Source organism: Pseudophryne corroboree, chromosome 10 (genome assembly GCF_028390025.1).
Source record: "Pseudophryne corroboree isolate aPseCor3 chromosome 10, aPseCor3.hap2, whole genome shotgun sequence".
In the NCBI taxonomy this organism is placed as follows: Eukaryota; Metazoa; Chordata; class Amphibia; order Anura; family Myobatrachidae; genus Pseudophryne; species Pseudophryne corroboree.
Genome location: NC_086453.1, coordinates 341,456,065 through 341,472,743, shown reverse-complemented (window position 1 = coordinate 341,472,743; position 16,679 = coordinate 341,456,065). Strand labels below are relative to the sequence as shown.

General features: G+C 47.7%; 1 protein-coding gene across 4 annotated transcripts in view; it reads right to left on the bottom strand.

Moving 5' to 3' along the window:
• SNX19 (sorting nexin 19) overlaps window positions 1-16,679 on the bottom strand; it is a 125,806-nt gene that overhangs the window by 44,793 nt on the left and 64,334 nt on the right. For all 4 annotated transcript variants that reach the window (XM_063943626.1, XM_063943627.1, XM_063943628.1 and 1 more), the window contains 2 exons: window positions 15,176-15,306; window positions 7,396-7,492 (listed from right to left, as the gene is read on the bottom strand). In XM_063943626.1, the coding sequence (XP_063799696.1) occupies window positions 7,396-7,492; window positions 15,176-15,306 (228 nt within the window). The remainder of the gene's footprint in view (window positions 1-7,395; window positions 7,493-15,175; window positions 15,307-16,679) is intronic.

Here is a 16,679-nt window from a genome sequence, read left to right as displayed (position 1 = left end):
CCTCAGCATTCATTATAAATCATAATATGAATATACATAATGTAATACACAATTACACACATATCCTAAATATATATATATATATATATATATATATATAACATACATATAAGCGGATTGTCCGGAGCCTTCTGCCCCTAGTGACATTAATGTGTTCTGAATGTGTATGACCATGTACTGAATGCCCCAGTTGTGGATCTACCATGAAACATTATACTCAACAGAAAACCTAGTATTCGTCGACAGTAGACAGTAGTAACCAGTCAAAATAACATTCTTGCAACCCCGAGGGGTCCGAGGGAAGTATACATATATAATTTTAATTTCGCTCCCCCACAAATACTACCATGTCTGTGCTCGAGCTACAGGCCCATGGAACCGTACCATACATATACACATAAATATATATACAGGTATAAGTTAGCTACAGCATGTCAATTTACACCCGGTAATAATAGTTGGTGCCGACAGGGTCACCCAAATACTACTGTGTCTCCCATACAGTGTGAACTTTTGACAAGCATACCACTACCGACCTGTTGACTCAGCATCTACTGTATCAAGTACCAACAGGCGTCGGCGATGCCGACAGTGAACCCCATAGGTGTTGGTGACAGAACACTCACGCATGTCGAAACAAGTGAACTATAGTGAGTATATCTGACAGGGAGCACACAGAGAATATGCACAACGATTACATGCCCATTTCTAGAATCAAATAGTGTTATATATCCCTCAACATAACACTAAAAGACTGTGCCCCCCCTTGTTTGTGCTGTACACATTTTTTGGCGGGGACAGTGAGAAAATGGCGCTGAACACTGTGTGAGGGCTAAGCCCCGCCCCTCATCGGCACGCTTCAGCCCCGTTATACTAACACTCTATATGCAGGCAGGGGACAGTATATAGTGTATACACACTATATACCTCCTTAAACAATATACATATCGTTGTCCAGGGCGCCCCTCCCTGCGCCCTGCACCCAAGTAAAACCGTTGGCTGCTATGTACTGGCGGGGGTATCGTACGCGGTGCCTGTGGGCCCGACTATGCTCTTTTGCCAGTCCAAACGAGACCTCATTAACTGCTGCCCAGGGCGCTCCCCCCCAGCGCCCTGCACCCTGTGAGTGCCGTTGGTGTGTGGGAGCATGGAGCGCAGCTTACCTCCGTTACTGAAGTCTTCTGCAGTCACTGAAGTCTTCTATTCTTCTAATACTCACCCAGCTTCTGTCTTCTGGCTTCTGTGAGGGGGGTGACGGCGCGGCTCCGGGAACAAGCAGCTAGGCGAACCAAGTGATCGAACCCTCTGGAGCTAATGGTGTCCAGTAGCCTAAGAAGCAGAGCCCTTGAACTAAGAAGAAGTAGGTCTGACTTCTCTCCCCTCACTCCCACGATGCAGGAAGCCTGTAGCCAGCAGGTCTCCCTGAAAATAAAAAATAAGAATTTACTTACCGATAATTCTATTTCTCGTAGTCCGTAGTGGATGCTGGGAACTCCGTAAGGACCATGGGGAATAGCGGCTCCGCAGGAGACTGGGCACAAAAGTAAAGCTTTAGGACTACCTGGTGTGCACTGGCTCCTCCCCCTATGACCCTCCTCCAAGCCTCAGTTAGGATACTGTGCCCGGACGAGCGTACACAATAAGGAAGGATTTTGAATCCCGGGTAAGACTCATACCAGCCACACCAATCACACCGTACAACCTGTGATCTGAACCCAGTTAACAGCATGATAACAGAGGAGCCTCTGAAAAGATGGCTCACAACAATAATAACCCGTTTTTTGTAACAATAACTATGTACAAGTATTGCAGACAATCCGCACTTGGGATGGGCGCCCAGCATCCACTACGGACTACGAGAAATAGAATTATCGGTAAGTAAATTCTTATTTTCTCTGACGTCCTAGTGGATGCTGGGAACTCCGTAAGGACCATGGGGATTATACCAAAGCTCCCAAACGGGCGGGAGAGTGCGGGTGACTCTGCAGCACCGAATGAGAGAACTCCAGGTCCTCCTCAGCCAGGGTATCAAATTTGTAGAATTTAGCAAACGTGTTTGCCCCTGACCAAGTAGCTGCTCGGCAAAGTTGTAAAGCAGAGACCCCTCGGGCAGCCGCCCAAGATGAGCCCACCTTCCTTGTGGAATGGGCTTTTACAGATTTTGGCTGTGGCAGGCCTGCCACAGGATGTGCAAGCTGAATTGTACTACAAATCCAACGAGCAATAGTCTGCTTAGAAGCAGGAGCACCCAGCTTGTTGGGTGCATACAGGATAAACAGCGAGTCAGATTTTCTGACTCCAGCCGTCCTGGAAACATATATTTTCAGGGCCCTGACTACGTCCAGCAACTTGGAGTCCTCCAAGTCCCTAGTAGCCGCAGGTACCACAATAGGCTGGTTCAAGTGAAACGCTGAAACCACCTTAGGGAGAAATTGAGGACGAGTCCTCAATTCTGCCCTGTCCGTATGAAAAATTAGGTAAGGGCTTTTATAGGATAAAGCCGCCAATTCTGAGACACGCCTGGCTGAAGCCAGTTCTTTCTGGAAGAAAATCGACAGGGCCGAAATTTGAACCTTAATGGACCCTAATTTTAGGCCCATAGACAGTCCTGTTTGCAGGAAATGCAGGAAACGACCCAGTTGAAATTCCTCTGTAGGGGCCTTCCTGGCCTCGCACCACGCAACATATTTACGCCAAATGCGGTGATAATGCTGTACGGTTACATCCTTCCTGGCTTTGATCAGGGTAGGGATGACTTCATCCGGAATGCCTTTTTCCTTCAGGATCCGGCGTTCAACCGCCATGCCGTCAAACGCAGCCGCGGTAAGTCTTGGAACAGACAGGGTCCCTGCTGGAGCAGGTCCTTTCTTAGAGGTAGAGGCCACGGGTCCTCTGTGAGCATCTCTTGAAGTTCCGGGTACCAAGTCCTTCTTGGCCAATCCGGAGCCACGAGTATAGTCCTTACTCCTCTCCTTCTTATGATTCTCAGTACCTTGGGTATGAGAGGCAGAGGAGGGAACACATACACTGACTGGTACACCCACGGTGTTACCAAAGCGTCCACAGCTATTGCCTGAGGGTCCCTTGACCTGGCGCAATACCTGTCTAGTTTTTTGTTGAGGCGGGACGCCATCATGTCCACCTTTGGTTTTTCCCAACGGTTCACAATCATGTGGAAGACTTCTGGGTGAAGTCCCCACTCTCCCGGGTGGAGGTCGTGTCTGCTGAGGAAGTCTGCTTCCCAGTTGTCCACTCCCGGAATGAACACTGCTGACAGTGCTATCACATGATTTTCCGCCCAGCGAAGAATCCTTGCAACTTCTGCCATTGCCCTCCTGCTTCTTGTGCCGCCCTGTCTGTTTACGTGGGCGACTGCCGTGATGTTGTCTGACTGGATCAGCACCGGCTGACCTTGAAGCAGAGGTCTTGCTAGGCTTAGAGCATTGTAGATGGCCCTTAGCTCCAGGATATTTATGTGAAGTGATGTCTCCAGGCTTGACCACAAGCCCTGGAAATTTCTTCCCTGTGTGACTGCTCCCCAGCCTCTCAGGCTGGCATCCGTGGTCACCAGGACCCAGTCCTGAATGCCGAATCTGCGGCCCTCTAGAAGATGAGCACTCTGCAACCACCACAGGAGAGACACCCTTGTCCTTGGTGACAAGATTATCCGCTGATGCATCTGAAGATGCGACCCGGACCATTTGTCTAGCAGATCCCACTGGAAGGTTCTTGCGTGGAATCTGCCGAATGGGATTGCTTCGTAAGAAGCCACCATCTTACCCAGGACCCTTGTGCATTGATGCACTGAGACTTGGCCTGGTTTTAGGAGATTTCTGACTAGTTCGGATAACTCCCTGGCTTTCTCCTCCGGGAGAAACACCTTTTTCTGGACTGTGTCCAGGATCATCCCTAGGAATAGAAGTCGTGTCGTCGGGATCAGCTGCGATTTTGGAATATTGAGAATCCAACCGTGCTGGCGCAGCACTATCTGAGATAGTGCTACTCCGACTTCCAACTGTTCCCTGGATCTTGCCCTTATCAGGAGATCGTCCAAGTAAGGGATAACTAAAACTCCCTTCCTTCGAAGGAGTATCATCATTTCGGCCATTACCTTGGTAAAGACCCGGGGTGCCGTGGACAATCCAAACGGCAGCGTCTGAAACTGATAGTGACAGTTCTGTACCACAAACCTGAGGTACCCTTGGTGAGAAGGGTAAATTGGGACATGTAGGTAAGCATCTTTGATGTCCAGAGACACCATATAGTCCCCTTCTTCCAGGTTTGCAATCACTGCTCTGAGTGACTCCATCTTGAATTTGAACCTTTTTATGTAAGTGTTCAAGGATTTTAGGTTTAAAATTGGTCTCACCGAGCCGTCCGGCTTCGGTACCACAAATAGTGTGGAATAGTACCCCTTTCCCTGTTGTAGGAGGGGTACCTTGATTATCACCTGCTGGGAATATAGCTTGTGAATGGCTTCCAATACTGCCTCCCTGTCTGAGGGAGACGTCGGTAAAGCAGACTTTAGAAAACGGCGAGGGGGAGACGTCTCGAATTCCAATTTGTACCCCTGAGATACCACCTGAAGGATCCAGGGGTCCACTTGCGAGTGGGCCCACTGCGCACTGAACTTCTTGAGACGGGCCCCCACCGTGCCTGAGTCCGCTTGTAAAGCCCCAGCGTCATGCTGAGGACTTTGCGGAGGCGGGAGAGGGCTTTTGTTCCTGGGAACTGGCTGTTTGTTGCAGCCTTTTTCCTCTCCCTCTGCCACGGTGCAGAAATGAGGCGCCTTTTGCCCGCTTGCCCTTATGGGGCCGAAAGGACTGCGCCTGATAATACGGCGTCTTCTTAGGTTGAGAAGCTACCTGGGGTAAAAATTTGGATTTTCCAGCAGTTGCCGTGGCTACCAGGTCTGATAGACCTACCCCAAATAACTCCTCCCCCTTATAAGGCAATACTTCCATGTGCCTTTTAGAATCCGCATCACCTGACCACTGCCGCGTCCATAAACCTCTTCTTGCAGAAATGGACAGCGCGCTAACTCTTGATGCCAGTCGGCAAATATCCCTCTGTGCATCACGCATATATAGAAATGCATCCCTCAAATGCTCTATAGTCAGTAATATACTGTCCCTATCTAGGGTATCAATATTTTCAGTCAGGGAATCCGACCACGCCAGGCCCGCACTGCACATCCAGGCTGCGGCGATTGCTGGTCGCAGTATAACACCCGTGTGAGTGTATATACATTTTAGGATATTCTCCAGCTTTCTATCGGCAGGTTCCTTTAGGGCGGCCGTATCAGGAGAGGGTAGTGCTACCTGTTTAGACAAGCGTGTGAGCGCTTTATCCACCCTAGGGGGTGTTTCCCAACGTGCCCTATCCTCTGGCGGGAAAGGGTACGATGCCAATAACCTTTTAGGAATTATCAGTTTTTTATCGGGGGAAACCCACGCCTCATCACACACTTCATTTAATTCCTCGGATACAGGAAAAACTACAGGCAGTTTTTTCTCACCAAACATAATACCCTTTTTAGTGGTACTTGTATTATCAGAGATATGCAATACATTTTTCATTGCTTCAATCATGTAACGTGTGGCCCTAGTGGAAGTCACGTTTGTCTCCTCATCATCGACACTGGAGTCAGTATCCGTGTCTGTGTCTGCCATTTGAGGTAACGGGCGTTTTAAAGCCCCTGATGGCGTTTGAGACCCCTGGACAGGCACAAGCTGAGTAGCCGGCTGTCTCATGTCGTCAACTGTCTGTCGTAAAGAGCTGACACTGTCACGCAATTCCTTCCATAAGCTCATCCACTCAGGTGTCGACTCCCTAGGGGGTGACAACTCTATAATAGGCAATTGCTTCGCCTCCATCTCATTTTCCTCCTCAAACATGTCGACACAAACGTACCGACACACCGCACACACACAGGGAATGCTCTGATAGAGGACAGGACCCCACTAGCCCTTTGGGGAGACAGAGGGAGAGTATGCCAGCACACACCAGAGCGCTATATATAGACAGGAATACCACTATAAAATGTGCTTTTCCCTTTATAGCTGGTGTTAGTATTAAAACTGCGCCAAATTAGTGCCCCCCTCTCTTTTTTACCCTTTTCTGTAGTGCAGGACTGCAGGGGAGAGTCAGGGAGACGTCCTTCCAGCGGAGCTGTGATGGAAAATGGCGCCCGTGTGCTGAGGAGATAGGCTCCGCCCCCTTCTCGGCTGCCTTTTCTCCCGCTTTTTGGTGAGTTCTGGCAGGGGTTAAAATACATCCATATAGCCCTGGGGGTTATATGTGGTGTATTTATGCCAGCCAAGGTGTTTACATTGCTGCTCAGGGCGCCCCCCCCTAGCGCCCTGCACCCTCAGTGACCGAAGTGTGAAGTGTGCCTGAGTAACAATGGCGCACAGCTGCAGTGCTGTGCGCTACCTTGTTGAAGACTGATGTCTTCTGCCGCCGATTTTTCCGGACCTCTTCTTGCTTCTGGCTCTGTAAGGGGGCAGGCGGCGCGGCTCTGGGACCGAGCTCCGAGGCTGGGCCTGTGTTCGGTCCCTCTGGAGCTAATGGTGTCCAGTAGCCTAAGAAGCCCAAGCTACCACCACTTAGATAGGTTCGCTTCTTCTCCCCTTAGTCCCTCGATGCAGTGAGCCTGTTGCCAGCAGGTCTCACTGAAAATAAAAAACCTAAAACTAAACTTTCACTAAGAAGCTCAGGAGAGCCCCTAGTGTGCACCCTTCTCGGCCGGGCACAAAAATCTAACTGAGGCTTGGAGGAGGGTCATAGGGGGAGGAGCCAGTGCACACCAGGTAGTCCTAAAGCTTTACTTTTGTGCCCAGTCTCCTGCGGAGCCGCTATTCCCCATGGTCCTTACGGAGTTCCCAGCATCCACTAGGACGTCAGAGAAAACTTAACAATAAAGTCTTTAGAGAAACTCTTTAGAGCTCCCCTAGTGTGTGTCCAGTCACTCCTGGGCACAAAGTCTAACTGAGGTCTGGAGGAGGGGCATAGAGGGAGGAGCCAGTTCACAACCATTCAAAGTCTAATAGTGTGCCCATGTCTCCTGCGGATCCCGTCTATACCCCATGGTCCTTACGGTGTCCCCAGCATCCTCTATGACGTATGAGAAACAGATTGCATTAAGAGTGAGATAAAAGTACGCTGTTCAGCGTTATCCTTAATGAATTTATAGGTTGGCAGAAGGGTGTGAGAGGTAAAAGCATTTCCATCAGTGTCCTACGGCTCTGTAGCAATACTGAGCATATAACTACAATGGTGGCTGTCAGCATGAGGAATAAACAGCCAGCGGAGTCGGAATACTTATTATTAGCTATATCACGTAGTAACACAGTAATGTGCAGGTTTACTTGCTGTATAACCATAAGCACTCACGGTACTGCTCTCTCGTACAGAGTACAGGATCCTATCCTGGGTGTCAACCGAACTCAGCACCGGAGCAATTTTACTGGATGGGAACCGGAGACGAGATCTATGAGTGACAAAAGAATGGTTCAAGGTTAGGTCCACTGGATTCAATTTGTCGCACAACCATCTAGCTCAAACACCTCTAAGCATCGTCTCAACACACAGAGTAAAAAAAACATTATACAGGTTGAGTATCCCTTATCCAAAATGCTTAGGACCAGAGGTATTTTGGATATGAGATTTTTCCGTATTTTGGAATAATTGCATACCACAATGAGATATCATGGTAATGGGACCTAAATCTAAGCACAGAATGCATTTATGTTTTATATACACCTTATACACACAGCCTGAAGGTAATTTTAGCCAATATTTTTTATAACTTTGTGCATTAAACAAAGTGTGTCTACATTCACACAATTCATTTATGTTTCATATACAACTTACACACACAGTCTGAAGGTCATTTAATACAATATTTTTAATAACTTTGTGTATTAAACAAAGTTTGTGTACATTGAGCCATCAGAAAACAAAGGTTTCACTATCTCACTCAAAAAAGTCCGTATTTCGGAATATTCCGTATTTCGGAATATTTGGATATGGGATTCTCAACCTGTATATACATATAATGTGTGAATCAGGAATGCAGTCACTGGATATATAAGTGGTATGGAGACAGGACAGATAGTACAGTGTCTTGTCCTTAGCATGCCGGAGCGCAGCAGAAGATCACTTTTATTACTCTTATACATCAATTGATGGGATACGGGTCAGTGCTTTGTCCTTGTGGTACCTTGGTACAAGGGATGGGCAACTCACATAACAGTAAGTACAAGGGCAGGGCTGGTTATGATCTGTAAGATGATTATCACCTCATTTGTCTCCAGGACAGCACAGAACCCCAATTGTCAGAAATAAACGTAAACAAGTCCAATATGTGGCAGCCCTGTAGTGCTAGTCTGGAGACTATACTCTGGCGAGTATAGTCTGGCGAGCTATACTCAGTCGGAGACGTGCAAGCTCAATTCAAGGCTCCAGTATATACAGCATAACTGCGAAACATGCTTTCTTATCACAGACACAAGATTGAGGAATGGCTGCGCTGAGAAGTGTCCAGCAGGGGGCAGTGCGGCAACATGTACAGATCGGATTTTCTAAACTCTTCACGTACTCGATTCCCCTCCTTTATTAGTTTTACAGTAAAGTAAGGAGATCAAGGACTTTACTCTGAGTGCTCATTTAGAGTTAATAATGGACAGATAATGGACAATAAGAGCCATTTATTGCTGCAAATACTCAGGGTAATTACTGCCTCCCAGCAGAAAACCTGCTCAAATATATTTGTACATTACATTTTTCATTTATCATCAGTGAATACATAATAATATTATATATATATATATATATATATAAACATTACACACACATATATATTTATATCTACATACAGGAATATTGTATAATTTCAAAACACACACAGACATACAATATATATATATATATATACATACTATAGTTAATAAGAATTTACTTACCGATAATTCTATTTCTCGGAGTCCGTAGTGGATGCTGGGGTTCCTGAAAGGACCATGGGGGGGATAGCGGCTCCGCAGGAGACAGGGCACAAAAGTAAAGCTTTTACAGGTCAGGTGGTGTGTACTGGCTCCTCCCCCTATGACCCTCCTCCAGACTCCAGTTAGGTACTGTGCCCGGACGAGCGTACACAATAAGGGAGGATTTTGAATCCCGGGTAAGACTCATACCAGCCACACCAATCACACCGTACAACTTGTGATCTAAACCCAGTTAACAGTATGATAACAGAGGAGCCTCTGAAAGATGGCTTCCTAAACAATAACCCGAATTAGTTAACAATAACTATGTACAAGTATTGCAGATAATCCGCACTTGGGATGGGCGCCCAGCATCCACTACGGACTCCGAGAAATAGAATTATCGGTAAGTAAATTCTTATTTTCTCTATCGTCCTAAGTGGATGCTGGGGTTCCTGAAAGGACCATGGGGATTATACCAAAGCTCCCAAACGGGCGGGAGAGTGCGGATGACTCTGCAGCACCGAATGAGAGAACTCCAGGTCCTCCTTTGCCAGGGTATCAAATTTGTAAAAATTTACAAACGTGTTCTCCCCTGACCACGTAGCTGCTCGGCAGAGTTGTAATGCCGAGACCCCTCGGGCAGCCGCCCAAGATGAGCCCACCTTCCTTGCGGAATGGGCCTTAACAGATTTAGGCTGTGGCAGGCCTGCCACAGAATGTACAAGTTGAATTTTGTTACAAAACCAACGAGCAATCGACTGCTTAGAAGCAGGTGCACCCAACTTGTTGGATGCATACAGTATAAACAGCGAGTCAGATTTTCTGACTCCAGCCGTCCTTTAAATGTATATTTTTAAGGCTCTGACAACGTCCAACAACTTGGAGTCCTTCAAGTCGTCTGTAGCCGCAGGCACTACAATAGGCTGGTTCAGGTGAAAACGCTGATAACACCTTAGGGAGAAAATGCGGACGCGTCCGCAGCTCTGCCCTATGTCGAATGGAAAATTATATAAGGGCTTTTATAAGACAAAGCCGCCAGTTCAGATACTCTCCCGGCCGAAGCCAGGGCCAGTAACATAGTCACTTTCCATGTGAGATATTTCAAATCCACATTCTTTAGTGGTTCAAACCAATTGGATTTGAGGAAATCTAAAACTACATTTAGATCCCACGGTGCCACCTTAGGCACCACAGGAGGCTGTATATGCAGTACTCCTTTGATAAAAATCTGGACCTCAGGGACTGAGGCCAATTCTTTGTGGAAGAATATTGATAGGGCCGAAATTTGAACCTTAATAGATCCCAATTTGAGACCCATAGACAATCCTGATTGCAGGAACTGTAGGAAAACGACCCAGTTGAAATTCCTCCATCGGAGCACTCCGCTGCTCGCACCACGCAACATATTTTCGCCAAATACGGCGATAATGCTTCGTGGTGACTTCCTTCCTTGCCTTTATCAAGGTAGGAATGACTTCTTCTGGAATGCCTTTTCCTTTTAGGATCTGGCATTCAACGCCATGCCGTCAAACGCAGCCGCGGTAAGTCTTGAAAAAGACAAGGACCCTGCTGAAGCAGGTCCCTTCTCAGAAGTAGAGGCCACGGATCGTCCGTGACCATCTCTTGAAGTTCCGGGTACCAAGTCCTTCTTGGCCAATCCGGAGCCACTAGTCTTACTCCTCTTTGCCGTATAATCCTCAATACCTTTGGTATGATAGGCAGAGGAGGAAACACATATACCGACTGGTACACCCAAGGTGTTACCAGCGCGTCCACAGCTATTGCCTGCGGATCTCTTGACCTGGCGCAATACCTGTCCAGTGTTTTGTTGAGGCGAGACGCCATCATGTCCACCATTGGTTTTACCCAACGGTTTAATAGCATGTGGAAAACTTCTGGATGAAGTCCCCACTCTCCCGGGTGAAGGTCGTGTCTGCTGAGGAAGTCTGCTTCCCAGTTGTCCACGCCCGGGATGAATACTGCTGACAGTGCTATCACGTGATTCTCCGCCCAGCGAAGGATCCTGGCAGCTTCTGCCATTGCCCTCCTGCTTCTTGTGCCGCCCTGTCTGTTTACATGGGCGACTGCCGTGATGTTGTCCGACTGGATCAACACCGGTCTTCCTTGAAGCAGAGGTTCCGCCTGGCTTAGAGCATTGTAGATTGCTCTTAGTTCCAGAATGCTTATGTGAAGAGACTTTTTCAGGCTCGACCACACTCCCTGGAAATTTCTTCCCTGTGTGACTGCTCCCCAGCCTCTCAGGCTGGCATCCGTGGTCACCAGGATCCAATCCTGCATGCCGAATCTGCGGCCCTCCAATAGATGAGCCTCCTGCAACCACCACAGAAGGGATACCCTTGTCCTCGGCGACAGGGTTATCCGCAGGTGCATCTGAAGATGCGACCCTGACCATTTGTCCAACAGATCCCTTTGCATGGAATCTGCCGAAAGGGATTGTTTCGTAAGAAGCTACCATTTTTTCCCAGGACTCTTGTGCATTGATGTACAGACACCTTTCCTGGTTTTAGGAGGTTCCTGACCAGGTCAGATAACTCCTTGGCTTTTTCTTCGGGAAGAAAAACCTTTTTCTGAACTGTGTCCAGAATCATCCCCAGGAACAGCAGACGAGTTGTCGGCATTAATTGGGATTTTGGAATATTCAGAATCCATCCGTGCTGCTTTAGCACCTCTTGAGATAGTGCTAAACCCATCTCTAGCTGTTCTCTGGACCTTGCCCTTATTAGGAGATCGTCCAAGTATGGGATAATTAATACGCCTTTTCTTCGAAGAAGAAATATTATCTCGGCCATTACCTTTGTAAAGACCCGAGGTGCCGTGGACAAACCAAACGGCAGCGTCTGAAACTGATAGTGACAGTTTTGTACAACGAACCTGAGGTACCCCTGGTGTGAGGGGTAATTGGAACGTGGAGATACGCATCCTTGATGTCCAAGGATACCATAAAGTCCCCTTCTTCCAGGTTCGCTATCACTGCTCTGAGTGACTCCATCTTGAACTTGAACTTCTTTATGTATAGGTTCAAGGACTTCAGATTTAGAATAGGCCTTACCGAGCCATCCGGCTTCGGTACCACAAATAGAGTGGAATAATACCCCTTCCCTTGTTGTAGAAGAGGTACCTTGACTATCACCTGCTGAGAATACAGCTTGTGAATGGCTTCCAAAACCGTCTCCCTTTCTGAGGGGGACGTTGGTAAAGCAGACTTCAGGAAACGGCGAGGTGGCTCTGTCTCTAATTTCAACCTGTACCCCTGAGATATTATCTGCAGGATCCAGGGATTTACCTGCGAGTGAGCCCACTGCGCGCTGTAATTTTTGAGACGACCGCCTACCGCCCCCGAGTCCGCTTGCGAAGCCCCAGCGTCATGCTGAGGCTTTTGTAGAAGCCGGGGAGGGCTTCTGTTCCTGGGAAGGAGCTGCCTGTTGCTGTCTCTTCCCTCGTCCTCTGCCTCGTGGCAGATATGAATAGCCCTTTGCTCTCTTATTTTTAAAGGAACGAAAGGGCTGCGGTTGAAAGGTCGGTGCCTTTTTCTGTTGGGGAGTGACTTGAGGTAGAAAGGTGGATTTCCCGGCCGTAGCCGTGGCCACCAAATCCGATAGACCGACCTCAAATAACTCCTCTACGCATCGCCTGTCCACTGTCGTGTCCATAAAGCTCTTCTGGCCGAAATGGACATAGCACTTACCCGTGATGCCAGTGTGCAGATATCTCTCTGTGCATCACGCATATAAAGAAATGCATCCTTTATTTGTTCTAACGACAGTAAAATATTGTCCCTGTCCAGGGTATCAATATTTTCGATCAGGGACTCTGACCAAACTACCCCAGCACTGCACATCCAGGCAGTCGCAATAGCTGGTCGTAGTATAACACCTGCATGTGTGTATATACCTTTTTGGATATTTTCCATCCTCCTATCTGATGGATCTTTAAGTGCGTCCGTCTCAGGAGAGGGTAACGCCACTTGTTTTGATAAGCGTTAGCGCTTTGTCCACCCTAGGAGGTGTTTCCCAGCGCTCCCTAACCTCTGGCGGGAAAGGGTATAAAGCCAATAACTTCTTTGAAATTAGCAGTTTTTTTATCGGGGCAACCCACGCTTCATTACACACGTCATTTAATTCTTCTGATTCGGTAAAAACTACTGGTAGTTTTTTCACACCCCACATAATACCCTGTTTAGTGGTACCTGTAGTATCAGCTAAATGTAACATCTCCTTTATTGCCAAAATCATATAACGTGTGGCCCTACTGGAAAATACGGTTGATTCGTCACCTTCACCACCGGAATCAGTGCCTGTGTCTGGGTCTGTGTCGACCGACTGAGGCAAGGGACGTTTTACAGCCCCTGACGGTGTTTGAGGCGCCTGGACAGACACTAATTGAGTGTCCGGCCGCCTCATGTCGGCAAACGACTGCTTAAGCGAGTTGACGCTATCCCGTAATTCCACAAATAAAGGCATCCATTCTGGTGTCGACCCCCTAGGAGGTGACATCCTCATATTTGGCAATTGCTCCGCCTCCACACCAATAACGTCCTCATACATGTCGACACACACGTACCGACACACAGCAGACACACAGGGAATGCTCTATACGAAGACAGGACCCACTAGCCCTTTGGGGAGACAGAGGGAGAGTCTGCCAGCACACACCAAAAAGCGCTATATATGACAGGGATAGCCTTATGATTAAGTGCTCCCTTATAGCTGCTTTTATATTAATATATTGCCATTTATTTTGCCCCCCCTCTCTGTTATACCCTGTTTCTGTAGTGCAGTGCAGGGGAGAGACCTGGGAGCCTTCCTGACCAGCGGAGCTGTGACAGAAAATGGCGCCGTGTGCTGAGGAGATAGGCCCCGCCCCTTTTCCGGCGGGCTCGTCTCCCGCTATTTAGTACATTTAGGCAGGGGTAAATATCTCCATATAGCCTCTGGGGCTATATGTGAGGTATTTTTAGCCTTTTTAAAGGTTTACATTTGCCTCCCAGGGCGCCCCCCCCCAGCGCCCTGCACCCTCAGTGACTGCCGTGTGAAGTGTGCTGAGAGGAAAATGGCGCACAGCTGCAGTGCTGTGCGCTACCTTAAGAAGACTGCAGGAGTCTTCAGCCGCCGATTCTGGACCTCTTCTTGCTTCAGCATCTGTGAGGGGGCCGGCGGCGTGGCTCCGGTGACCATCCAGGCTGTACCTGTGATCGTCCCTCTGGAGCTTCATGTCCAGTAGCCAAGAAGCCAATCCATCCTGCACGCAGGTGAGTTCACTTCTTCTCCCCTCTGTCCCTCGTTGCAGTGATCCTGTTGCCAGCAGGAATCACTGTAAAATAAAAAACCTAAGCTAAACTCTCTAAGCAGCTCTTTATGAGAGCCACCTAGAATTGCACCCTTCTCGGCCGGGCACAAAAATCTAACTGGAGTCTGGAGGAGGGTCATAGGGGGAGGAGCCAGTACACACCACCTGACCTGTAAAAGCTTTACTTTTGTGCCCTGTCTCCTGCGGAGCCGCTATCCCCCCCATGGTCCTTTCAGGAACCCCAGCATCCACTTAGGACGATAGAGAAAATATTTTAGGTGAATGCTCATGTTTTCCAGAGTTGTCTTTACGCCGCTGAAGTAATTATTTACAGGTAGTCATGTAAAGCACACATACTTCCAGAGCCTCACACGGAGCTGCTCCAGGCATGCCAGCCTCACACGGAGCTGCGCCAGGCATGCCAGCCTCACACGGAGCTGCGCTATACTTGCAATCCTTACAAAGAACTGCTCCTGGCATGCAAGCTTAACAAAGAGCTTTCCCAGGCATGCAAGCCTAAGGCAGAGCTGAGCCGGGCATGTGAGCTTCACACAGAACTGCACTGGGCATGCAAGCCTAACAAGGAGCTTCCCCGGGCATGTGAGCCTCATACGGAGCTGAGCAGGGCATGCAAGCTTAACACAGAGCTGAGCTGGACATGTGAGCCTCACACAGAGCTGTCCCGGGCAGGTGATACTCACACAGAGGTGTCGCTGGCAAGTGAGACTCACACTGAGCTATCCAGGGCATGTGAACTTCACACGAAGCTACGACGGACAAACAAGACTTACAGAATGCAGCTCTCAGTTATAAGTCTCAGGTGTGAGCTCCTGTTTTGTCTGCCCTTGCTGCAATTACACTGGCAGTACTTGTACACTCACTTTGCACTCTTTTTGTTGTCGTTCTGAGATTTCCCGTCCACCTCGTTCTCGCTCAGCTCATCTGTCGGACTCTGGGGTTCAGATCGAGGAAACGCCGTCTTTAGGGTGTCAACAATGGCATTTACCACAAACTGCCCAAAGAAAATGGACAACCATGAAGCTCACACGTTTACAAATGCATGCCTACATGTTACATATAGCTGCGTGATTGGGAAGATGTGACTTCACTGTGTATAGTTTCTTCATATAGCATCGATGATCTACCAGTATCTCTATAGCGTCAGGCATCTACCAGTATCTCTATACAGCGTCAGTGATCTACCAGTATCTCTATATAGCGTCAGTGATCTACCAGTATCTCTATATAGCGTCAGTGATCTACCAGTATCTCTATATAGCGTAAGTGATCCGTCAGTATCACTATATAGCGTCAGTGATCTACCAGTATCTCTATATAGTGTCAGTGATCTGTCAGTACCTCTATATAGTGTCAGTATCTCCATATAGTGTCAGTGATCTACCAGTATATCCATATGTCAGTGACCTACCAGTATCTCTATACAGCGTCAGTGATCTACCAGTATCTCTATACAGCGTCAGTGATCTACCAGTACTCTATATAGCGTCAGTGATCTACCAGTATCTCTATATAGCGTCAGTGATCTACCAGTATCTCTATATAGCGTCAGGCATCTACAAGTATCTCTATAGCGTCAGGCATCTACCAGTATCTCTATATAGTGTCAGTGATCTACCAGTATCTCTATATAGCGTCAGTGATCTACCAGTATCTCTATATAGTGTCAGTGATCTACCAGTATCTCTATATAGCGTAAGTGATCCGTCAGTATCACTATATAGCGTCAGTGATCTACCAGTATCTCTATATAGTGTCAGTGATCTGTCAGTACCTCCATATAGTGTCAGTACCTCCATATAGTGTCAGTATCTCCATATAGTGTCAGTATCTCCATATAGTGTCAGTGATCTACCAGTATATCCATATTTCAGTGACCTACCAGTATCTCTCTCCATATAGGGTCAGTGACCTATCAGTATCTCCATATAGCGTCAGTGATCTATCATTACCTCCATATAGTGTATGTGATATACCAGTATCTACATATAGTGTCAGTGACCTACCAGTATCTCTATATAGCGTCAGTGATCTACCAGTATCTCTATATAGTGTCAGTGATCTACCAGTATCTCTATAGCGTCAGGCATCTACCAGTATCTCTATATAGTGTCAGTGATCTACCAGTATCTCTATACAGCGTCAGTGATCTACCAGTATCTCTATATAGCGTCAGTGATCTACCAGTATTTCTATATAGCGTCAGTGATCTACCAGTATCTCTATATAGCGTCAGTGATCTACCAGTATCTCTATATAGCGTCAGTGATCTACCAGTATCTCTATATAGCGTCAGTGATCTACCAGTATCTCTATATAGCGTAAGTGATCCGTCAGTATCACTATATAGCGTCAGTGATCTACCAG